Source organism: Coregonus lavaretus (genome assembly GCF_964263955.1).
Source record: "Coregonus lavaretus genome assembly, chromosome: 23".
In the NCBI taxonomy this organism is placed as follows: Eukaryota; Metazoa; Chordata; class Actinopteri; order Salmoniformes; family Salmonidae; genus Coregonus; species Coregonus lavaretus.
In genome coordinates, this window is record NC_140010.1 from 23554126 (window position 1) to 23579919 (window position 25794).

Consider the following 25794-nt stretch of genomic DNA (forward strand, 5'->3'; position numbering starts at 1 on the left):
TGATGATCACCCGCTGGTGCCCCAGTTCAGCTGCTTGGATGTCTTTTAAGACATGCAATCGAGAGAGATACTCTCGAGTTAGCTAGATTCTCAGTCCACATCATACAAACTATCTTCCATGGGTCTCTGTTAATCTCTGTGTATAACATCACCATTCTGGCCAACCCAAATGATTTTATATGCATACATAAATACAAAGCCATGGTACTATAGGGAAGGACACCTGTTAATCATGCATGGATCTCAAAATCAAATAGTCCAAAGCAAATGGTGTCTCCAACACCAATGCTATAGATTACATAGCAATGAAATACCAACATTAAATGACTGATCCTTTTCACTATTTCATTTGTTGACACTGTCGTATTCATCCATTTGTATTTCTATTGCTTAATTGAATGATTGCAAGGACAGCAAACACAGACAAGCCCATTGATTCAGAAGGTCACTGTTCAGGTTGAAGAAAACAATTTGCCATGACAACAGCAGAGGACGTGGCAGTAAGCCAGAGACTGCACATCTCTCCCAGGGAATGATTGCTTAGCTCTCAGCCTGTTGTATTTGCTGACCTGCACTGGCATTCAAGACAATAATTTACCCACAGTGGCTTGCTAGAGAAACCAAACTAGTAAAACTCCTGTTGGTGGGTTGGCCAGTGCTCGCCTGATAACTTTCCTTAGCATGCACAGGAGCGGGTGTCTGAGTCACCAAGCTTTTACGGGAGAGTTTATCATCATACAGTAGTCTCTCCGGTGATTTTAAAAGGTAAGGTTAGACTAATATTACTGTCGTTATTTGTTGTGGTCACAGTATTTTGTCATTTCTGGGGGTGTGGTATAGCCACTGTTTGCTACTGGCTACATGGTTGACTCATTTGAAGAAGAGGAAGGTTGTAGGTTACATAATGTGATTGTATCTAGTGTGACGGACATGCAACATAACTCGTTTTTTAAGTAAACATATTTTCCCCATGACGTCATACTGTATGTTGAAACTATTTCCCTTTGGTTTGTTTAAAGAGCACATTTTCTCACATACTATTGTATGCTTCAGCGCTTGTCCTTTGAATAGTTGACCTTAATCTCACATACCTAGCTTTATATATGTTATTTAAAGCTACTGATAAACACGAGTGGAAATTGTAAATGACGGTATTTTAGCCATCATGCTGATGCTGATAGGAACTCTCATGAGGGTATTAGGGTTGGATGGAATCAGCAAAAGGGTTAAATTTAGGACAGCCAATTACGTGAACCAAAATGCTGTGGATTATGTAAATTCAGAAAGAACTGGTCACATGGTGTTCTTTGTGTCTTATTTACAGTTGATGTAAAGGCTATTTTCATTCTCCACATGCAGAAAGGGAGATGTTTACTAACATGATAGACAAGACTTAGGTCAGCACTATAAAAATCCATAGTTCAAGACAGATTGATTCCTCTGGCAAATGACAGTGATGTAAGTGAATGTGATTAAATGAATGCACCGGCAACCAACTGCATCCTTGTACAGTACAGTGCCCTCTTTCAGGTTTGGCTCGAAATGACGACCCAGCAGCCCCCTCTCTCCCAGGAGACTCTGGCCCAGTGTCACCAGCAGGCCATGGAACCATGGGGCTCCCAGAGGCTTCGCCAGAGCCGCCAAGGCTCCATCTCCATCTTCCGCAGCTCCCTGTCCAGGGACCAACAGCAGCAGCTGCATCCCAGGCACCCTCCTCTACTCCCGAGGGGCTTCCCCCCTATCAAGTCCTCATCCAGGAGCCCCAATGTCAGCAACCCTAACTCCCCTTTCATACGCCGGGACTTGGTCGCCCTGACCAAGCGCTTTTCTTTTGGCGGTTGGCTTCAGGGCAGTCGGGTCAGTTTCTCTGGGTTGCCCCTCCATCAGCCTGTCCAGCTAGAGAACACCTATAAGACTGAACCAGAGAATGGCTGTCTTTTTAAAGCCAGTAAGGTACAGAAGCTTGTGCAAGCCATGTTGGATAGTTATTTGGATGGGGCCAGCTATAACGCAGCCTCAGGCAGCCATCTTAGCCAGATTCTGTCAGACATGGTGAAGAGTAAAGTGAAAGAGATCAGTCCTCCGCGGTACAAGCTGGTGTGTCAGGTGGTGGTGGGGCAGAAGAGGAACCAGGGTCTACGAGTGGCCAGTCGCTGTCTTTGGGACTCACAACATGATGACTTTGCAGTTGCAATGTTCCAAAACCATTCTCTTTTCACCTTGGTCATAGTCCATGGGGTTTATTGTGAGTGAGTCATACGCACTGGCAACAACTATACTGAACAAAAATATAAACGCAACATGTAAAGTGATGATCCCATGTTTCATGAGCTGAAATACATTATCCCAGAAATGTTTCATAGGCACAAAAGGATTATTTCTCTCAAATGTTTTGCACAAATTTGTTGACATCCTTGTTAGTGAGCATTTCTCCTTTGCCAAGTTAATCCATCCACCTGATAGGTGTGGCATATCAAGAAGCTGATTAAAAAGCATGATCGTTACACAGGTGCACCTTGTGCTGGGGACAATAAAAGGCCACTAAAATGTGCAGTTTTGTCACACAACACATTGCCACAAATGTGAAGTTTTGAGGGAGCGTGCAATTAGCATGCTGACTGCAGGAATGTCCACCAGAACTGTTGCCAGAGAATCTGTTTATTTCATAAGCCTCCAGAAACATTGTTTTAAAGAAACTGTCAGAAACCGTCTCAGGGAAGCTCATCTGCGTGCACGTCGTCCTCACCAGGGTCTTGACCTGACTGCAGTTCGGCGTAGTAACCGACTTCAGCGGGCAAATGATCACCTTCGATGGCCACTGGCACGCTGGGGAAGTATGCTCTTCACCGATAAATCCCAGTTTCAACTGTACCGGGCAGATGGCAGACAGATGTGACGCTTGGCATTCAGGCCAAAGAGTTAAATCTTGGTTTCATCAGACCAGAGTTTTTTTTTTTTTTTTGGTCAGGGAGTATGGCGTCGTGGTTAGCTGATGTCAACATTATGAACAGCGTGCCCCACGGTGGCAGTGGGGTTATGGTATGGGCAGGCATAAGCTATAGGCAAACACAATTGCATTTTATCAATGGCAATTTGAATGCATAGAGATACTGTGACGAGATCCAGAGGCCCATTGTCGTGCCATTCATCCACTGCCATCACCTCATGTTTTAGTATGATAATGCACAGCCCCATGTCGCAAGGATCTATACACAATTCCTGGAAGCTGAAAATATCCCAGTTCTTCCATGGCCTGCATAAATCACCGAACATGTCACCCATTGAGCATGTTTGGGATGCTCTGGATTGACGTGTACGACAACGTGTTCCAGTTCTTGCCAATATCCAGCAACTTTGCACAGACATTGAAAAGGAGTGGGACAACATTCCACAATCAACAGCCTGATCAACTCCGAAGATGTGTCACGCTGCATGAGCCAAATGGTCAAACAAGATACTGATCCACACCCCTACTTTTTTTTTTTTTAAGGCATCTGTGACCAACAGATGCATTTCTGTATTCCCAGTCATGTGCAAGCAATAGATTAGGGCCTAACGAAATTTCAATAGACCGATTTGCTTATATGAAATATAACTCTAAAATCTTTGAAATTGTTGCATTTATATTTTTGTTCAGCATAGATCCAAGTTGTTGCATGAAAGTGGCTAGTTCGCCTGTATGAACACTGATAAAGTCCTAGATCCTAGGGCCAGAATGTCAACTCTCGTGTATAGCAAACACTGGTTTGTGGATTAAATTGTATTTCACCAACGCCATTGTCAAACATCGTGCTTCTTGTACAAATGTTAAGCTCATGGGGCAAAAAAGCGCAAACAATTGTATTTTCTGATTAAAGTCAAGCAATTGTCAAAGAATTCAAAAATGGTCAATGTGATTTCCATAAACTTTATTTTACTACATTCTCCCAAATACAGTCCATAAAGTGATCATATCACATGTCAAGACCATACAATTACACATGAATAAATAAAATAAATAGACAGAACATTTGTCAAAAATAATCTTCTGAAAAAGCAGATGCTTTCACAATGTTGGATTTTGAAAAGACAATACCTGGAAGTTGTATAATACTTGCACTCAGGTCACAGTTTAAGGATACAACTCTTGGCAGAGACGGCGGGCAAGGTAAACCAAAGAGGGATGAGCACAGTATGACGAAATGCAATATTTATTTGACATATGTATTACAGGTTTCTCATACCAAAAGCTTATACCAGGTAGTGAGACTAGTGCTTCAGACATTTTAAGTTACCCAATCCCTTGTAAAAAAGTATTTGCCTCCATAGTCCATCTCCCATGCCACCACAACCTGACATTCAAAAGGGCTGTTATTGCACAATAGACAGACTTCTCAAAAAGGCACTTTATCCCCTTTGCCAAACAGCAATTTAATTGATCAAAGCCACTTTCCACTGGAGTGCACACATTCATTCCGGAACAAAAAAAACATCTATATTAGGGCGATTCCACGGCAACGTTGGCCGAAAATATTTTTGGCATCTCAGATTGTTCTGCCACTTCTCACATAGAAACGTCATTGGGCGGAAGGATGTTTTATTTGTATCTTGAGAAAAACATGGTGAAAGTGGCCATTTGTAGACCTATTCATGCCTCCTGTAAGACCTTACGATCCACGAACCGTACATGATAGAAAATAACTTGGTGTCATACTCCTTAGTGTGCTCTAACAGAGCATGTCTAGATTCTGAAACATTTTCACATTAATTTATTCAACATTAAACATATTAGTATGAATCTCTCAAAGTACCCTTTTTGATTTTGTTCATTTTAAGACATTGTTTGGAACAAAATACACCACATACAAGTACATCACATTTCCAGAGTGGGGTCTCTACTAATTCTGAAGTTATGATCAATTTTATGAGCACCACCAACACAGCAAACAGTGATTTGCTGAACGTGCAATCCTAAAAAGGAGGGCTGTGTTTGGTATAATGACATATGTAATTCCATTAAAAGTACCAGAGAGCCCACTCAGGAAATGTGATGTGTTTGAAGAGTATATAGTTCCAAACAATGTCAAAAAATATGCTAAATCAAAAACAGGTACTTTTGAGATCATATTTAATGTCGCATAAATTAAGTGATTATTTTTATTTCAGAATCTAGACATACTCCATGTTAGAGCACACTGAGTATAATGACACCAAGATCTTGTCTGTATCATGTACGGTTCACATAATAGGGTCTTACAGGAGGCATGTATAGTTCTAAAAAGGCTACGCATTTTCGCAAAACTTGTTTCCCAATGAAGTTGCAATGTGAGAATTACCAGAACAATCTGAGATGCCAAAAATATTTTCGGCCTATGCTGGCATGAATCGCCCATTATGCAGTTAAGGTGTAAAAATGACCTTTTGGTATCTATAGCTAAAAACGGAACAGAAATTCAGCAACTTGTGGTAAAATGACTGCCAATCCAAAGAAATATAATAAGAGATTGTGCAAATAGTGTCACACTCATTGCCCTCCGTACACCGTTGTGTACCAATTAGTGAAGCTCAATTATCACAAAAGGCAAGTGACGTCAAAGCGTGAAAAGCAAAAGAGCCCCTTTTTGCACAGCTTTTTAACCATAATGGGGGTGGTCACTTGGCAGCTTGTTATCCCAGCCTGCCATTTTCAGAATCAGGTCTGCGCATCTACTGAGAGAACAGGGTCAGGTTGTTTGTGCGCATGAAGTGAGTCAAGCCAGTAGTGTGATACGGTTGTCAAATTATAGGCTTCATTCTAAAAAAAATGACTGAAAAAGATAGATTTGCACCATAGTCCAAAGAGGCCAGACACTAGCCAAAGATGGGGGACTCCCTGAATTAACAACGGAGCCTCCTGGTTATTTGCTCCCAGTGGAAGCAGAAAGCAGTGGGTTGATTGGTTGAAGCTTGTGGACAGAGCCAGGAGCTATGGCACTGGGGTGAAGTCTTCCCTAGGTACAGATCCAGTATCAGCTTCCCCTCCCCCAATTCTAACCTTAACCATTAGAGGGGGAAATTCAAAACTGACCCCAGATCAGCATTTAGGGGAAACTTCACCTTACTCCGGTCCATTATGAGTCCACATGGTGTTCGAGCAGCTGGACCACATAGAGCATGCGGTGCCGCAGCTCGGCAGAACAGCCAATCTCTAACAGCATGCTCAGGAGGTAAGTGTAGGACACGCGCTCGCGGCTGATGTAGGTCAGTAGGTAGGAGTCAGAGGACTTGCACAGGATGATCTTGGTGTGGTCAGTGTAGAAATTCACCTGGGAGAAAAAGGATGGTGAATGCACACAATGAGACAAAGGGAATTGTATACAATATAATTACACTGAGTGGGGTATAACAGTCTTGCAGTTAAAATTGTGCTACTCAAAAGGACAGAAGTGTAGCAGTAGGTCTTACCTGCAGTGTACCGTTGTTGAAGAGCATCACCAGAGCATGGTCGGTCTTCACCCACTGCAGAAGGAGAGGTGGCTGGGAGGGAGGCTGGTCTTTACAGTGGAGGTCTCCACCCTGTAAGAGAGAAAACATTACATTAAAATCCCACTTAGAACAGCAAACTGCAAGCTGATTACTGATTCCTTGATCAAATAAAATGACTAATTACTATGTCCGAGTCGCAAATGGCACCCAATTCACCATGTAGTGCACTACTTTTGACCAGGGCTCAATAAAGCAAATAGGGTACCATTTGGGACACAACCTATAACTTCCTTCTCCAATGCCTTACCTCTATGAGGTTCTGTTCCATGTAGTTGGCCATAAGCTCCACAATCTGCTTCTGGCTGCAGAGCTGCTCTGGTAAAGCACTGGCCTGGAAGGTGAAGTGTTTGTTGTTGGTCATGCAGTAATGCACAGTCCTATGGGGAAGACAATGAAAATACATTAGACAAGACAACGGTTTAAGACAATCAAAAGGCTACAAAACACAATTCAGTTTGGTCAAAGCATTAAAATAAGGCCAATAACTGCTTGAATATTATTAAATGAGTTGAAAAGGGCTCTTACTTGCGCTGATCACACAGACTCAAGTGTGTCCCCTCGTTGAAGAGCACACCAATGTCTTGATTTGAGAGCTGGTAGCCAAAGCCATATTTATTGGAATAATCAACCCACTTTGTGACCCAGATAAAGGATTTGGGTCTGGAGAGACAAGGTGGGTTTATTGTAGCTGGAGAGGAAGAGAGACTCATTAAGAGAAGGCTACTTAAAGACAATTTCAGTATAATAAAGCCACAATGAATACTAGCTTGCGGAGAGGCTGAAAGCTCACCTGCAGGCATGGCAGACAAACAGCTGTTGAGGACCTTCATGGCTGACTCCGCAACAGCAGCAGGGGTAAGGCCATCTTCACACGCTGGAGAGAGATAGGAGAGGGTGAGGTTTAACTTATCACCACCAACAGTGTGAAAGTCTGACTCAAACACTTGTCAGGTCCATGAGCTCAGATGTTATGAAACAATCAGTGCATTCAAGCCACTTCAGATGTGATTCATTTGGATATACCAAAAAGACAAGTGAAAGGCTGTTTCACAGTAATTGATATGTATAGGTATGGAAAAGTCCTTGATCTTAAGATGCTCTATAATTGGCACAAATCCACATTTAAAGCATTGATCATGTTCAGTAAAACTGCTGATTGATGTTAAACTCAAAACAATCAGAGTAGTGACTTACGTTCCGTAATGCTGGGCACCGTGCCTTTAAAGGAGCCTGATGCTGCTGACTTCCTGGACTCCTCCTCAGCTGGAGTATCCAGAGGACCAGAGCTGACTTGCTGGCCTACTGTGGGAGTGGGAGCCTGAAACAGGAAACCACTTTCATGAGCTTCAGGAAACAAAAACTGGTTTTCCTTCCTTACAAGAGTTTTAAATCTGACCCAAAAAGCAAAGAACGACGCATGAATCAAATGCAGTTGTATTGAATGAGCACCGCTAGGGAAACAGATGTCAGGGGGCTGTGAGAACAAGGATTTGCAGTGTGCAGGATTTATTCCACAGGCCTGAATCCAATATATATTGCATTTGCAGGATTTATTCCACAGGCCTGAATCCAATATATATATTTTTAGGTGGGGTCAAGCCATCACTCAGTCTCCCCATAGATCGTCTGGCTAAAATGAGATTCTGCTAAGTACAGTACAACACTATTCTGAGACATTCACTACTATGGCTGCCCCATAACAGTCCCTTGCTGAGCTAGGTCCTTAGCTAATACATCTCAGCTAACAAGAGGAACTGCATACTTAAAGTAATTAAACATGTCTAGCCTTTGCTATAAACTATCTAGCCTATGCTATTGAAGAGTTTGGCTGTACCATGTGTTGTCACATGCAAAATAATACATACCTCATTGGCACCAACTGTTTTATAGCTTATCTGGCGACTAATGGAGCATTTGACGATGCCGGACACAAGCTTGGAGATGCTCTCCCGCTCTTCACAATGGTTCTTCTCCACTATGAAACAAAAACACGCTAAATTAAACCCTGATTCTAGGGTTAATCCTGAGGTTAGGCTGCAGCCTTTTTAAGGTCAGTTGTGACTTGCCACAACGCTTACCTTTGGATTTTCTCTTGCCAAAAAGACTCTTGGCCATCTTGGTGAAGAACTTCTTGGCAGGGCTGGGCAGGTTGAGCTCTGGCACTGTCACACAGCTGCTGGGAGGCAGCTTGTCTGGGGTGAACGCCTATGAGAGGGAGAGAAAGAGGTTTAGGACAGGGAAAATGCAAGGTCGCCACTTCAAAAATCAACCACTTACTGAATACTGCCATCCTCTCGAGACCTCACTCTTTAGTCAGTGGGCATGTGCTATTATTCAGAGTGTTGCTCTTTAGAAAGTATACTTTATAGCCATGGCTGAGCCCTCCAATTGTACCCACATTTCATCTAAAGATCAAGAAGCATAACAAACCAATTGGAAAGCCATTCAACATACAAATCAAGGTAGTATGTATGTAATCAAATGAGTAAAAAAAGCTATGGGCATTAATGCTGTAAATTCTAGCCCAATTCCAGTGCCTGGTCACGTACTTTTGTGAAGAATTGGTGGTTGAGGATTTGGTCCAGTGTGAGGCGGTCGCTGGGGTTCTTCTGCAGAATGCCAGAGATAAGCTTCTGAGCCGCAGGAGACAGGGTCGAGGGCAGGTTGTATTTCACTTCCTTGATACACTTGTACGTCTCCTTCAGATCAAGGGTTTCAAAGGGAGGGTTCCCGCACATCAGTGTGTACCTGGTTGAAGAAAATATTAATCTGTAAGTCTCCCCAATGCCAATTGAGTTCAACTATTGACATAGCTTCATTTGAGTAACACTATAAAAGCTAAACTAGCTTAGCAATGGCCTACCTCATAACCATAAAACGACTTTTTGCATACGTGAAATTCTGTACCTCAGTACCTAAGTAAGAGCTGTAGGTCCACTGTAGATCAAAGTCAACAGCAAATATACACTAAGTCAAATACAACATAACTCAGACGCCACAAGACAAACATTTCAAGTATACTTACATTACACAACCTAGTGACCAGATGTCAGACTCTGTTCCATGGCCCTGCCTGTTCAACACCTCGGGTGCAAGGTAGTTAGGTGTTCCACAGATAGTTCTGAGGAAAAACAGGTTTGCATTAGAGGCATTATTCCTTGGATTGGCTTAGAAGGAAACAAGAATATTCCGGGATCGGACACATTCCATCAGTTGACTTACTTCTTCCTCTGCTCAACTGTTTCCAACTTCGCTGCAAGCCCGAAGTCCCCCAACCGCAACTCCATGTTCTCATTCACAAAGAAATTGCCTGTAAGAGCAACATTCATCAAGTACATTTTTCCAGGCCTCCCATGAGAAATAGGCACACAGCTGAAACGCTTTGACACGAAACTACAACCAAATAATGGCAAATTCTAAATATCCCATTGAGATGTTCTAAATAGCTGAACTGAATGAGATAGATGGTGTGGTAAAATAATCAAGATGATACATCTTATTCCACAAATCACTCTACATACCTAATTTGAGATCCCTGTGAAGGATGCCCCTATTGTGAAGGTACTTCAGCCCAGATATGATCTGCCGGAGGTAGTACCGCACTTCTGGGTCTGTCAGTGTGTGTCTTGCTTTCCAAATGTGTGCCAGGGACTGCAAAGACGAGGTGAGAATTTTGTCAGTACCCAATGAGCACCCTTCAGAATGCCTGCACAAGCTGTACCACAACAGAACAAAGCAGCCGCACAGCTCACCTTTCTACTGCAGAGCTCAAGGAAAATATAGATGTTGTCTGGGTCTTCGAAATGATGGGAGAACTTAACCACATGCTTGTGATGTAGGGTTTTGTGAAGCTCGATTTCATTTGTTATCTGTTGAAAAAATAATAATGAAACCGTTAACCAGAATATAGGTAGGAATAGAGACCAATCCTTGAGAAAAAAAAAAAAAAAAGTTAAAATCTGCAGATTTACATTCAAATGTTTCCTTACCTTATCCCTCTGATGAGGTTTTGACACCCTGCTCTGTGGTATCACCTTTACAGCATACAGTTTCTTGTTGGAAAGGTCTGTCATTTCATAGCATCGTGCAAAGCCACCCTTTGAAGAAAAACAATACACTACAAATCAGCATCAGCCTTTATTTTCTATCCATAAAATAACATGAATGCTGTTCACAATGATATTGCTTTTGCTTGTCTTTCAACACAATAGGCTGCCTGTTTGTATTGCCTGTCCAATGACGTATGTTCCAACCATATATCTTGTACATAATTGTGACGTTTTCCTTTCATCAAATACCTTCGAAATTGTTTAATTAGCAACTGTGTTAAATACACCATCATTTTGTTTATAATAACATTTAATTGTTCTAATTAGGGTAATGCGACATTTCACAAACATTAACAATGATTTGTTTCTCCCATGCAGTAGCACAGACGGAGGCATTTATAATAAATACATTCTATAAACGAATGAATGACCAATGACACGTACGTTAGATTGTATTATTGCACTTGCAAAATAATGTATCTCCTCATGACGGGTGGTATTAGAACGGTGGCTGGTTTTATGATAGCCAATGGGCCAATTTCCACCACCGCAGTCAGAAGAGATAATAAATGTCGATATTCGGGCTAGTAGCCTAGATTAATGCACACGAGGGGCACATCTAGCTAGACTCGTGAGAGAATGAATGACGCTGGGAGAAAGTTTGTCATAGCCAGTACCGCGCGGGGTAATTATCCCGTAATGAAGCATTCACATTTGGAGTGTAACTTGTAGCTTTGTAGAACATGCGACCCAACCGGGAACAAATCATGTCAATGAATGAAAACTGACAATGTAACACTGACGCTGCAATCTCCAATTTCTTTACACTACTACCATCGGACCACATAGTCACCAGAATTGGTATAAATAATTGATTTCGGTGAGAAATGTAATTCCATACATCAAATTTATATAATACCTTTCCCAGAAGCTTTCCTTTGCTGTAAGATTTTCCTGTCTTGGAATCTGTCACCACCTGGGCGAGTTCTGGTTTGATTTGTTCTGATTTAGTCCTGTTCGGTTTAGTAGGAGGAATAACTTCACGTTCTGGACAAGGTTTGGCTAGATCCGGATTCATCCTGAGACATGAAATACGCTGAGAGGTGGTAAAACATGCAGTATCCATTCATCCAAAATAAATATTGTCCAACAATCCTCTGATTCAACAATTGATCCTTTCAGCGCTGTTGTATCCTCAAATATCATTTGTATCCGTCTGACATGCCCGCGCAGAAAATTCCTCAGCTATATAAACTCTCCCTGACGTCACAGAGGGCGGATGAATAGGTGGTGCATTACTGAAATGAACCAATCCTATTTGCTCGAAATACTTCTCAATCAAAGATGATTTAAATGATTAATGTGCTTAAATGTGCTTTTCACATGTGCGTGAAATACTGAATGAATTCATGAACAATTAATCCAGTAACGTGACTGAATTGATTCCACTGCTGTTGAATGGGGGGATTTTTTTGAACAGATTTTTTTTAAATTTTATTATCAGAGCAACACATAACTCTATCAGAGCACGTTACACTTATTCTATATCAACATGATATACCAAGATGAAATACATATGTATTCACTTCTGTAATATGTAACCAGTATTTTGGAAATTAAATTACTGTAATAAATGTTTCTTAAAAAAATGGAAAACAGCAATCAACAAACAGCATTTTATCATACTGACTTTAGTGGCATTATCACTATAGGCTGAACATGAGGCTGCCAACTAATTTAATGTCTGACAGTGAATGGAAAGTGGTTCGAGATGCCACCTGGTGGAGTAAACATTGAATGGTTTCAGCATGAACTACTAGTGCAATTTGTATCCATCTGACATGCGCAGCTGCGGTTTCATTCATATAAGGCCAATTTATTTCAGTAGGGAAAAGGATTAGGGAATCATCTCACCAGTGCTTGGCTATTGCCAAATAATCAGTGGCTGGGTGACTACAGGATCTGGAAACACCTAGGATAATCCTTTCTCAGTTTGACATGTTGAGAAGCTGTGTTCAAAACTGCATTTTTGGCAATTGGAAAGCTGATCCCTTGTTTTAGGGATAAAATACATTATTTATTCATAAAATGTTGCTCTTTTTAATAAAGGTTCAGCTAATAATTGGCCCCTCAGTAAGCCCCCCTGTAATTTGAACAACAGAAATCCCCTTTTAATGTAAATGTCTCTGGGGTTTGCATCTTTGATCACTTCGCTTGCATTTCAGAACCAGAAACTAGAATTAGAAACAATTCTTTAGAGTGGATAACTTTTACATTTTATTCTGAAATGTATACAGTACCAGTCAAAAGTTTGGCCACACCTACTCATTCAAGGGTTTTTCTTTATTTTTTACTATTTTCTATATTGTAGAATAATAGTGAGGACATAAAAACTATGAAATAACACATATGGAATCATGTAATAACCAAAAAAGTGTTAAACAAATCAAAATATATTTGAGATTTTAGATTCTTTAAAGTAGCCACCCTTCGCCTTGATGACAGCTTTGCACACTCTTGGCATTCTCTCAACCATAATAAAGAAGATTATTGATAGTCATTAGATGGTTCTTCCCATCCAAATATTTTACAAGTAAAACTAAATACCTGTAATAGGAAACAATGGCGTCATATTCAACTGAAAACGTTTAAAGAGTTGATCAAGAGATAGTGAAAAGGGGATTTAAATGTTTATCAATGTAATACAACAAAAGCATAGTCTATCTCTCTGTAAAAGTGACTTTCACATTTTCTGGTGCAATGTTGATGGGTGATTCATAAAGTATTCAGACCCCTTGACTTTTTCCACATTTTGTTACGTTACAGCCTTATTCTAAAATGGATTCAAAAAATATATAATCCTCATCAATCAACACACAATACCCCAAAATGACAAAGCGAAAACAGGTTTTTATACATTTCTGCAAATGTATTAAAAATAAAAAACAGAAATACCTTATTTACATAAGTATACTGACCCTTTGCTATGAGACTCGAAATTGAGATCAGGTGCATCCTGTTTCCATTGATCATCCTTGAGATGTTTCTACAACTTTGATTGGAGTCCACCTGTGTCATTTTAATTGAATGGACATGATTTGGAAAGGCACACACCTGTCTATATAAGGTCCCACAGTTGACAGTGCATGTCAGAGCAAAAACCAAGCCATGAGGTCGAAGGAATTGTCTGTGGAGCTCCGAGACAGGATCGTGTCGAGGCACAGATCTGGGGAAGGGTACCAAAATATTTCTGCAGCATTGAAGGTCCCCAAGAACACAGTGGCCTCCATCATTCTTAAATGGAAGAAGTTTGGAACCACCAAGACTCTTCCTAGAGCTGGCCTCCCGGCCAAACTGAGCAATCAGGGGTTAAGGGCCTTGGTCAGGGAGGTGACCAAGATCCCGATGGTCACTCTGATAAAGCTCCAGAGTTCCTCTGTGGAGATGGGAGAATTTTCAAGAAGGACAACCATCTCTGCAGCACTCCACCAATCAGGCCTTTATGGTAGAGTGGCCAGATGGAAACCACTCCTCAGTAAAAGGCACATGACAGCCTGCTTGGATTTTGCCAAAAGGCACCTAAAGACTCTCAGACCATGAGAAACACGTTTTTCTGGTCGGATGAAACCAAGCGTCACGTCCAGAGGAAACCTAGCACCATCCCTACGGTGAAGCATGGTGGTGGCAGCATCATGCTGTGGGGATGTTTTTCAGCTGCAGGGACTGGGAGACTAGTCAGGATCGAGAGAAAGTTGAACGGAGCAAAGTACAGAGAGATCCTTGATGAAAACTTGCTCCAGAGCGCTCAGGACCTCAGACTGGGGCGAAGTTTCACCTTCCAACAGGACAACGACCCTAAGCACACAGCCAAGACAACGCATGAGTAGCTTTGGGACAAGTCTCTGAATGTCTTTGTGGCCCAGGCAGAGCCCGGACTTGAACCCGATCGAACATCTCTGGAGAGACCTGAAAATAGCTGTGCAGCGACGTTCCCCATCCAACCTGACAGAGCTTGAGAGGATCTGCAGAGAAGAATGGGATAAACTCCCCAAATACAGGTGTGCCAAGCTTGTAGCGTCATACCCAAGAAGACTCGAGGCTGTAATCGCTGCCAAAGGTGCTTCAACAAAGTACTGAGTAAAGGGTCTGAATACTTATGTAAATGTGATATTTCAGTTTTTTATCTTTAGTACATTTGCAACAATTTCTAAAAACCTGTTTTGCTTTGTCATTATGTGGTATGGTGTGTAGATTGATGAGAAAAAAAAGAAGAAGGATTTAATCAATTTTAGAATGACGCTGAAACGTAACAAAATATGTAAAAAGTCAAGGCGTCTGAATACTTTTCGAATGCACTGTATTTTTCTGATTGGTCCCACCCTGTATCAAAGAAGAACATGCTGCAGTCGCAGTAGCCTACATTTTTTACATTAGTGTTTGCTAGCTGAGCTGCTAGCAAAGTAATTTATAGTTTTAGATATTACAAAAGCAGTACCATAACTGCTTCCGTTTTTACCTGCTGCTCCTTATGATGTTGCTTCACTGAAATCTCCTTCTCAATCTTGTTCTGTTCCAGTTTGAGGACATCCTAAACACGTGCTTTATCAGACTTCTCCAGATTTTATTTTTTTGCAGCCACAATTATCCAAGAAACCCTTTTTCCATAACGTTATTGAGTGAATTAAGAAGGAATATCGACGTCATTTTTAATGACGTAGTCTAAGAAACAAAATTCAGTTTTCCATCAAAATAATAATTATTGCAAGTTTAAGAATATGTCGCAAGAGAAAATATAAATCACCTTTATTCAACTCTCCAGATCATTTTCCATCAATGGATGTCGATTTAACTTGTTTTGACTGCTATGATTAAGCAATAAGGCCCAAGGAGGTGTGGTATATGGCCAATATACCACGGCTAAGGGCTGTTCTTAGGCCATATACCACAAACCCCTGAGGTGGCTTATTGCTATTATAAACTGGTTACCCACGTAATTACAACAGTAAAAAGTATGTTTTTGTCATTCCCCTGGTACATGTCTGATATACCATGGCTTTCAACCAATCAGCATTCAGGGCTCAAACCACCCAGTTTATAATTGTAAATAAATCCCGTTTGCGCATGTGCATAACTATAGATTAATCCGACAGGAGAGTTTGTGTGATGAAAGTTGGACAGCGGATCTAGAAATCTCTGTGCAAGAAACACTTGGACAAACTTCAGAATACGAATGTTAGGCTATTTTCTGGCAATTATGCCATTATTATGTGCCAGATGTTGACTACATACCATTATAAATGGCCTATTTGCGAGGTTGACTTGTTATTTCAATAGGCATAGGCTGCTGACTAAAATCTGGGTTTATAATTGCAATTCAACTTTGCCATGGTTTGCTGAGCTAGATGTAGGTAGCCTATAGCCTTGTGATAGGCCAACATGCCAATATCTCATTTCAGGGAAAAGTCCACAATGAAACTGACATTAAATGTAGAGAATGATACATTTGCGATAGAGCTGTGACCATGATCACAATTGATAACTTCCAATTTAATTAACTAAACATGGCAATTAATAATTGCATTATAACACAAGGCTACAACAACACACTTTTTTATAGAATATTTTGATATTTATTGAATCACTCAAAAGGGAGGGGTTAATATGAATTAAAATAATTTGACATGATTTATATGAATCGGGTCATGAACATATGGACTTTGAAATGAACAAGGGAGAGGTTAAACGTAGGCTTAGTCTGGCATAAGCTTATTCCCACACTTTACAATAACTCTGTTGCTGTAGTTTTAGGTAGTCTCCGTATAGGCTATTCCCTCCATCGCGACACTGCTGCCCAGTTCAAGAGTTTGGGATCTCCATACATCACCACAGCACCATGTGCCTTCGGAAAAGCACCCCTCAGCCTCAGAAGATGCCCTTCTGGAGGCATACAGTCATAGAGTCATTATACCCTAATGTAGGCCTATTTGCCTACTAGCCAAATAAAGTGCAGACCATGCATGATGCGTGCAACTCGTCATTCCAACATATTTGAACGTTTAATTCATCCTTCATTCATTTCAGTCAGTCATTTGTCTGAGTTGCAATTGAAACTAATCAAAGAGAATAGAACAGTCTTATCCATTTGTTTATTGAAATCCATGTGTATTCAAAATTATAAAAAGTTATTTAGCCTATCACTTTAATAATTCAATGTTTAATTTAGGCATATCAAAACAAAAAATAGGCCTTGAACTTGTAGGCATTGCAATTTAGGCTATCATTTTGGGTACTAGTGTCTTGCGGAATATTTGTTTAACTCTATTTGTGTTTTATAACTGTTTTTTTGATAGGGCTCCCCTTAAAAAGTGTCCCTAGCTCACAGGCCTCTAAATATAGCCTCTAAATAAATGTTAAACAAAATAGTTGAAGAAGTACAGTTGATGTCGGAAATTTACATACACTTAGGTTGGAGTCATTAAAACTCGTTTTTTTCAACCACTCCACAAATTTATTTTTAACAAACTATAGTTTTGGCAAGTCGGATAGGACATCTACTTTGTTCATGACCCAAGTCATTTTTCCAAAAATTGTTTACAGACAGATTATGTCACTTATAATTCAGCGTATCACAATTCCAGTGGGTCAGAAGTTTACATACACTAAGTTGACTGTGCCTTTAAACAGCTTGGAAAATTCCAGAAAATGATGTCATGGCTTTAGAAGCTTCTGATAGGCTAATTGACATAATTTTAGTCAATTGGAGGTGTACCTGTGGATGTATTTCAAGGCCTACCTTCAAACTCAGTGCCTCTTTGCTTGACATCATGGGAAAATCAAAAGAAATCAGCCAAGACCTCAGAAAAATAATTGTAGACCTCCATAAGTCTGGTTCATCCATGGGAGCAATTTCCAAATGCCTGAAGGTACCACATTCATCTGTACAAATAATAGTACACAAGTATAAACACCATGGGGCCACGCAGCCGTCATACCGCTCAGGAAGGAGACGTGTTCTGTCTCCTAGAGATGAACGTACTTTGGTGCGAAAAGTGCAAATCAATCCCAAAACAACAGCAAAGGACCTTGTGAAGATGCTGGAGGAAACAGGTACAAAAGTATCTATATCCACAGTAAAACGAGTCCTATATCGACATATCCTGAAAGGCCGCTCAGCAAGGAAGAAGCCACTGCTCCAAAACCGACAAAAATAGCCAGACTAGGGTTTGCAACTGCACATGGGGACAAAGATCGTACTTTATGGAGAAATGTCCTCTGGTCTGATGAAACAAAATTAGAACTGTTTGGCCTTAATGACCATCGTTATGTTTGGAGGAAAAAGGGGGTCGCTTGCAAGCCGAAGAACACCATCCCAACCGTGAAGCACGGGGATGGCAGCATCATGCTGTGGGTGTGCTTTGCTGCAGGAGGGACTGGTGCACTTCACAAACTAGATGGCATCATGAGGAAGGAAAATGATGTGGATATATTGAAGCAACATCTCAAGACATCAGTCAGGAAGTTAAAGCTTGGTCGCAAATGGGTCTTCCAAATGGACAATGACCCCAAGCATACTTCCAAAGTTGTGGCAAAATGGCTTAAGGACAACAAAGTCAAGGTATTGGAGTGGCCAAAACAAAGCCCTGACCTCAATCCTATAGAAAATTTGTGGACAGAACTGAAAAAGCGTGTGCAAGCAAGGAGGCCTACAAACCTTACTCAGTTACACCAGCTCTGTCAGGAGGAATGGGCCAAAATTCACCCAACTTATTGTGGGAAGCTTGTGGAAGGCTACCCGAAACGTTTGACTCAAGTTAAAACAATTTGAAGGCAATGCTACCAAATACTAATTGAGTGTATGTAAACTTCTGACCCACTGGGAATGTGATGAAATAAAACCTGAAATAAATCATTCTCTACTATTATTCTGACATTTCACATTCTTAAAATAAAGTGGTGATCCTAACTGACCTAAGACAGGGAATTTGTACTAGGATTAAATGTCAGGAATTGTGAAAAACTGAGTTGAAATGTATTTGGCTAAGGTGTATGTAAACTTCTGACTTCAACTGTATGTGCAGTGGCTGATAGGGAAAACAGATCTGGCAATAAGAATAGGCTAGAGATAGTCTTGTCCATTTGGGATCCCTTGGCTATTTCGCTCAGGACAGGTAATACCCAAGACTTAATCAATATTTTGTTTTGTCTCATTTATTGATATGGATATAGCCTCTGCGTGATGGGGTTGTGCAATGCAAATGGCTATAACAAGCCTACATACAGAGTGGAATTCACTAATACAACAGTCAAAATGCCTTATATAATGCCTACAGTTCGTGCTCCCAAGTACTGGAAAAAGTGTGATTAATTAGGTTACATGATCACCGCAATAGCCCCACACAGCTATAAAAATATATTATGCAATAATATTGCGATTAAATAACACACAACAGCATGGCATATTTAGATATCAGAATAGGCCTAACCTACTTTCTATTTTGCAGCTCAGGCGGTTATTCTAGACAAGCTTTTCTGTGTCTTTATTATTCTCACACAAGTCATTTGCTGAAGGCCCAAGCCTATATACAGTGGGGAGAACAAGTATTTGATATACTGCCGATTTTGCAGGTTTTCCTACTTACAAAGCATGTAGAGGTCTGTAATTTTTATCATAGGTACACTTCAACTGTGAGAGACGGAATCTAAAACAAAAATCCAGAAAATCACATTGCATGATCTTTAAGTAATTAATTCGCATTTTATTGCATGACATAAGTATTTGATCACCTACCAACCAGTAAGAATTCCGGCTCTCACAGAACTGTTTGTTTTTCTTTAAGAAGCCCTCCTGTTCTCCACTCATTACCTGTATTAACTGCACCTGTTTGAACTCGTTACCTGTATAAAAAACACCTGTCCACACACTCAATCAAACAGACTCCAACCTCTCCACAATGGCCACATTGTATGATTTTTAAGTAATTAATTTGCATTTTATTGCATGACATAAGTATTTGATACATCAGAAAAGCAGAACTTAATATTTGGTACAGAAACCTTTGTTTGCAATTACAGAGATCATACATTTCCTGTAGGTCTTGACCAGGTTTGCACACACTGCAGCAGGGATTTTGGCCCACTCCTCCATACAGACCTTCTCCAGATCCTTCAGGTTTCGGGGCTGTCGCTGGACAATACAGACTTTCAGCTCCCTCCAAAGATTTTCTATTGGGTTCAGGTCTGGAGACTGGCTAGGCCACTCCAGGACCTTGAGATGCTTCTTACGGAGCCACTCCTTAGTTGCTCTGGCTGTGTGTTTCGGGTCGTTGTCATGCTGGAAGACCCAGCCACGACCCATCTTCAATGCTCTTACTGAGGGAAGAAGGTTGTTGGCCAAGATCTCGTGATACATGGCCCCATCCATCCTCCCCTCAATACGGTGCAGTCGTCCTGTCCCCTTTGCAGAAAAGCATCCCCAAAGAATGATGTTTCCACCTCCATGCTTCATGGTTGGGATGGTGTTCTTGGGGTTGTACTCATCCTTCTTCTTCCTCCAAACACGGCGAGTGGAGTTTAGACCAAAAAGCTCTATTTTTGTCTCATCAGACCACATGACCTTCTCCCATTCCTCCTCTGGATCATCCAGATGGTCATTGGCAAACTTCAGACGGGCCTGGACATGTGCTGGCTTGAGCAGGGGGACCTTGCGTGCGTTGCAGGATTTTAATCCATGACGGCGTAGTGTGTTACTAATGGTTTTCTTTGAGACTGTGGTCCCAGCTCTCTTCAGGTCATTGACCAGGTCCTGCCGTGTAGTTCTGGCCTGATCCCTCACCTTCCTCATGATCATTGATGCCCCACGAGGTGAGATCTTGCATGGAGCCCCAGACCGAGGGTGATTGACCGTCATCTTGAACTTCTTCCATTTCCTAATAATTGCGCCAACAGTTGTTGCCTTCTCACCAAGCTGCTTGCCTATTGTCCTGTAGTCCATCCCAGCCTTGTGCAGGTCTACAATTCTATCCCTGATGTCCTTACACAGCTCTCTGGTCTTGGCCATTGTGGAGAGGTTGGAGTCTGTTTGATTGAGTGTGTGGACAGGTGTTTTTTATACAGGTAACGAGTTCAAACAGGTGCAGTTAATACAGGTAATGAGTGGAGAACAGGAGGGCTTCTTAAAGAAAAACAAACAGTTCTGTGAGAGCCGGAATTCTTACTGGTTGGTAGGTGATCAAATACTTATGTCATGCAATAAAATGCGAATTAATTACTTAAAGATCATGCAATGTGATTTTCTGGATTTTTGTTTTAGATTCCGTCTCTCACAGTTGAAGTGTACCTATAATAAAAATTACAGACCTCTACATGCTTTGTAAGTAGGAAAACCTGCAAAATCGGCAGTGTATCAAATACTTGTTCTCCCCACTGTATACTACGTCATCTACTGGTATAACGTTGTGGTGAGACACAGAGCGTAACGAGTGACGGTGGATGGTGGTTGGAAAAGCGCACTTATTTTAAATGGAAAAACGTCGCGGTAGCTATTGATAAAGAAGAACATCAAGACGCGCTCTGTGGGATGCACTGTTAGGCACTACATGGAGATTGTGACAGCCGGTTAAATGGTGTTCCTTGAGAAGGCAAGAACAAGATGTATGTCAGGAGAGGTGCAGTATTATCATAAGGAGATGTATACTTGGAATACAGAGGAGGAATGGAGGGGAAAAGAGAGGCAGAGGAGGTCTAAGAGAGAAAGTGAGGAAGAGGGTGAGATTGAGTCGGTTAAAAATGGGAGATGATTTGTTAAAGAAGAATGGTAGAAAGTATAAGCAGAGTGAGCTGAAGACAGGAGGAGAAATGGAAGTGAATGAGGGCGAAGTATCGGAGGTGGTAGGTGTGGTGAAGATCTTGGAGCCCGAGGATTGCACCGAGGGTCAGGATAAAGATGATTCTGTGACAGTAGGAGTGACATTTTTGGAAAAAGTGGAACCTTATCTTTTGGCTAATCCATTTGTGGTTTCAAGGTGGGTGAAAATAGAGTTGGGTGCTGTGGAATTGGTGAGGGTAACCAGAAGTGGTCTAGTGATAATTGTTTGTGTTTCTGCTCGTCAGAGGGAGGAGGCGCTCTGAGTTAAACGAATGGGGGCAAGAGATGTGAATTGTTTTGCGCTCCAGAAAAGGGCGCCATTGAAAGGAGTGGTTACTGGGGTAGCAGTAAATGTAAAAGTTGACCAACTGAAGGGGAAGATTCCCGGTGTTTGTGATGTTCGTCGTTTGGTGCAACGCAGACAGGGTGGCATGAGTGGTGACACAGAAGAGTCATTGTCTGTTCTTTTGAGTTTTGATGTTGAGTCTTTGCCCGACAAAGTGATGTTAGGATATATAAGTTATCCTGTACGAGCTTTTGTGCAGAATACATTACGTTGTTACAGGTGTCAATCTTATGGGCATGTGGCAGCAGTGTGTAGGAGGGAGGTTGCTAGGTGTGAGAAGTTTGCGGAAGGGCATGAGACAAAGGAATGTGTAGCATTGGGGAAAGTAGTGGTATGTGTTAATTGTAGGGGTGCCCATTGGGCTGGGGATCAGAAATGTCCCATGCGAGAGAGGCAGGTTGAGGTTTCCAGGGTTAGAGTAGTGCAGAAGTTGTCATATGCTGAGGCAGTGAAGAAAGTAGAGGAAGATGGGTCAAGGGGGAGGGATCCTGAGAGGAGTGGTGTGAGTAGTTGATCTGTACCAGTACAGAGGGATAGGCCAACAAGTGGTATATGTTTCAGTAAGATTGGATTTTTAGCATTCATAGCAATGGTTATCAACTGTACTGCAAGGATGGAATTTAAGTCTCAGAAAATTGAGGTTGTGGTGGCAGCTGCAGAGAGGTATTTGGGTGTGCGAGACTTGACATCAGAAGAGTTACAGGGTGTGTTAAGTGGTGGTGTCCCATCCTTTCAGGTTGTTGGCCTGAGGTAGGACTAAATAGATTTAAATAGTGGAGTAAGGTGGTGTTCTTTTATTTATTATTTTATTTATTTTGGTGAGTGTAGTGTTAGATGGTAGGGTATTTTTAATTTAATTTAATTTTTTTAAGTAAAGTATAAGGGAGTTGTACTCCAGTCTATTAGGTGGCGGTAATTCAATATTTATGGGCTGCCAACCGCCGTTAAACCTCATCGAAGAAGAAGAAGAAGGTATAACGTCGTTATTGAATGTGGTTCTAAAACAAGCTCTAGACTTTTATTTTGGAAATGAAACCGGAAGCTGCAAAGCAACTCTAACGTCTGGGCTAGCGTTGCTTGATTGACTATCTAACTTAGACTAGCTTTGTTCGGTTCATGTCCTTTGCAGATGCCATATTACTGACAATAGTTTGTACGCATAAAAAATAACTGTAACCGAGTAAAGGTAGACGTAAAGTAAGACATCGTTTTCAAAGTAGGCCAATTCCAGGAAAACCACGAAGAGACAAGATGGCCATGACTGTCACAGTCAATACAACTGTCTTGTGACTGTTGTTGACATTAGAGGTAGGCCTCATAAAATTGGAAACGAAGACATCTGGCTCTTTTACCATCCAGCAAACTGTATCAGAGCATCAATTGTAGCAGCACCATGCTCAGAGACAGTTTCTCCCTCCAAGCCATAAGACTGTTGATGAAAACTGGACTGACTCTTTACTGCTATGGTACCTACTGATCTGTACTTAATATACTGAAGTTATCTACTTATTCATTTGAATTGTGCACACTATGCTGTATTCCTGCTCAAACGACAACTGTGATTTAGATTTAATTTGATCTAGTATACCATAACCCTGTTCACTCTGTTGTTATGATGAACATTTGAAGTCATTTAGAAAGTTCTTGAGACATGCATCTCACCAACATCGGATGTAATGTTTAGCAGTGCAATCTTAGGAACGGAATGTCCTCATTTCAGGAAGAGCTCATGACGTCTTGCTGCAGTTTTTAAGCTGTGAGCTGGAACCTGTCGCCCTGATCTGCCACAGACTCTGGCCTGCCACCCCCAATCAGCCCTAAACAGCAATTTCAGTGGAACTCCTGCGCCAGTTTGCAGCCCTGCAGCTGGAGTGTGGGATGTCTTTGAGGGGGATTACCTTAACTTTCCATGAATCCAATGCATGCTGGAAGGTAGTTATTGTATTTTAAATTGGAAATCAAAAGATACATGCAAGTGTTTTACTATGAGGAGTAGTTATCTCCAGACAGTTGAGCTCTACTGGAAGCTCACAAATGAGTCATTTGAGGAGTTCCAACACTGGCAGTTTGAACGAGAGACTATCAGGAAGTTGGCACCACTGACCTCGGACGGAACAAAGTATCCTCTCTGTCCACAGGTATGTCAACGATAACAATTAAGGAACAGCTATGAAGTCTCAGTAAGCTAAGATTATTATGAATTCAATGTTGTTGATAATTGTTAAGGGGAAATACAGTGCATTAGGAAAGTTTTCAGACCCCTTGACTTTAACCACCTCTTGTTACGTTACAGCCTTATTCTAAAATTGATTAAATTGTTTTTTCCCTCATCAATCTACACACAATGCCCCATAATGACAAAGCAAAAACAGGTTTTTAGATTTTTTTGCAAATGTATAAAAAATTAAAAACTTAAATATCACATTTCCATAAGTATTCAGACCCTTTACTCAGTACTTTCTTGAAGCACCTTTGGCAGCGATTACAGCCTCGAGTCTTCTTGGGTATGACGCTACAAGCTTGGCACAACTGTATTTGGGGAGTTTCTCCCATTCTTCTCTGCAGATCCTCTCAAGCTCTGTCAGGATGGATGGGGAGCGTCGCTGCACAGCTATTTTCAGGTCTCTCCAGAGATGTTCAATCAGGTTCAAGTCCGGGCTCTGGCTTGGCCACTCAAGAATATTCAGAGACTTGTCCCGAAGCCACTCCTGCGTTGTCTTGGCTGTGTGCTTAGGTTTGTTGTCCTGTTGGAAGATGAACCTTCACCCCAGTCTGAGGTCCTGAGCGCTCTGAAGCAGGTTTTCATCAAGGATCTCTCTGTACTTTGCGCCATTCATCTTTCCCTCGGTCCTGACTAGTCTCCCAGTCCCTGCCGCTGAAAAACATCCCTACAGCATGATGCTGCCACCACCATGCTTCACCGTAGGGATGGTGCCAGGTTTCCTCCAGACGTGACGCTTGGCATTCAGGCCAAAGAGTTCAATCTTGGTTTCATCAGACCAGAGGCCGTCGCCCTATTGTTAGCGCACCTGCAACATTGGCTATGTTGACTGATGTTGAACTGTCATTTCAGGCTTGCAAATGCTGTGTTCCTGCTGGGGGACCTGAAAGCAATGCAGGGAGCAAACTTCACAACGTTTCTTCACTATGACATTTCTTTTCAGCTGAAGCCTCATTTACAGGTCAAATTGATACAGTGGGGAAAAAAAAGTATTTAGTCAGCCACCAATTGTGCAAGTTCTCCCACTTAAAAAGATGAGAGAGGCCTGTAATTTCAACAAATTGAGGGAAAAAAATCCAGAAAATCACATTGTAGGATTTTTTATGAATTTATTTGCAAATTATGGTGGAAAATAAGTATTTGGTCACCTACAAACAAGCAAGATTTCTGGCTCTCACAGACCTGTAACTTCTTCTTTAAGAGGCTCCTCTGTCCTCCACTCGTTACCTGTATTAATGGCACCTGTTTGAACTTGTTATCAGTATAAAAGACACCTGTCCACAACCTCAAACAGTCACACTCCAAACTCCACTATGGCCAAGACCAAAGAGCTGTCAAAGGACACCAGAAACAAAATTGTAGACCTGCACCAGGCTGGGAAGACTGAATCTGCAATAGGTAAGCAGCTTGGTTTGAATAAATCAAATGTGGGAGCAATTATTAGGAAATGGAAGACATACAAGACCACTGATAATCTCCCTCGATCTGGGGCTCCACGCAAGATCTCACTCCGTGGGGTCAAAATGATCACAAGAACGGTGAGCAAAAATCCCAGAACCACACGGGGGTACCTAGTGAATGACCTGCAGAGAGCTGGGACCAAAGTAACAAAGCCTACCATCAGTAACACACTACGCCGCCAGGGACTCAAATCCTGCAGTGCGAGACGTGTCCCCCTGCTTAAGCCAGTACATGTCTAGGCCCGTCTGAAGTTTGCTAGAGTGCATTTGGATGATCCAGAAGAGGATTGGGAGAATGTCATATGGTCAGATGAAACCAAAATAGAACTTTTTGGTAAAAACTCAACTCG

At 41.5% G+C, this 25794-nt stretch overlaps 2 protein-coding genes across 4 annotated transcripts; one reads left to right on the forward strand and one right to left on the reverse strand.

The window, feature by feature from the left end:
* The first annotated feature begins 633 nt into the window (after positions 1–633).
* dynlt4 (dynein light chain Tctex-type 4) lies at positions 634–3853 on the forward strand. 2 transcript variants are annotated; one of them, XM_084139963.1, is made up of 2 exons: positions 634–765; positions 1531–3853. In XM_084139963.1, exon 2 carries the CDS (start codon positions 1543–1545, stop codon positions 2251–2253), a length of 711 nt encoding a protein of 236 aa, XP_083996089.1. In that variant the 5' UTR covers positions 634–765; positions 1531–1542; the 3' UTR covers positions 2254–3853. The 2 variants fall into 2 exon arrangements, with proteins under 2 accessions (XP_083996089.1, XP_083996090.1); XM_084139964.1 differs by having other exon boundaries at positions 1558–3853.
* A 40-nt stretch (positions 3854–3893) lies between these two features.
* Positions 3894–11748, reverse strand: LOC311099262 (serine/threonine-protein kinase PLK3-like). 2 transcript variants are annotated; one of them, XM_084139962.1, is made up of 15 exons: positions 11473–11748; positions 10494–10601; positions 10257–10373; positions 10026–10155; positions 9727–9814; positions 9530–9625; positions 9054–9252; positions 8583–8709; positions 8370–8479; positions 7699–7822; positions 7295–7378; positions 7030–7192; positions 6752–6881; positions 6424–6534; positions 3894–6284 (listed from the first exon to the last, which is right to left on the reverse strand). In XM_084139962.1, exons 1-15 carry the CDS (start codon positions 11677–11679, stop codon positions 6090–6092), a joined length of 1989 nt encoding a protein of 662 aa, XP_083996088.1. In that variant the 5' UTR covers positions 11680–11748; the 3' UTR covers positions 3894–6089. The 2 variants fall into 2 exon arrangements, with proteins under 2 accessions (XP_083996088.1, XP_083996087.1); XM_084139961.1 differs by having other exon boundaries at positions 7030–7378.
* Positions 11749–25794: the final 14046 nt, after the last annotated feature.

Bases quoted from the DNA above. Each gene is read 5' to 3' on its own strand.
- LOC311099262 (XM_084139961.1), bottom strand. From the start codon at position 11,679: ATGGATACTGCATGTTTTACCACCTCTCAGCGTATTTCATGTCTCAGG. The intron at 7,823-8,369 runs GTATGTATTATT...TTCCTGTTTCAG, and splicing joins AAACAGTTGGTGCCAATGAG to GCTCCCACTCCCACAGTAGG. The intron at 6,285-6,423 runs GTAAGACCTACT...TTTTTCTCCCAG, and splicing joins TCAACAACGGTACACTGCAG to GTGAATTTCTACACTGACCA.
- dynlt4 (XM_084139963.1), top strand. From the start codon at position 1,543: ATGACGACCCAGCAGCCCCCTCTCTCCCAGGAGACTCTGGCCCAGTGT.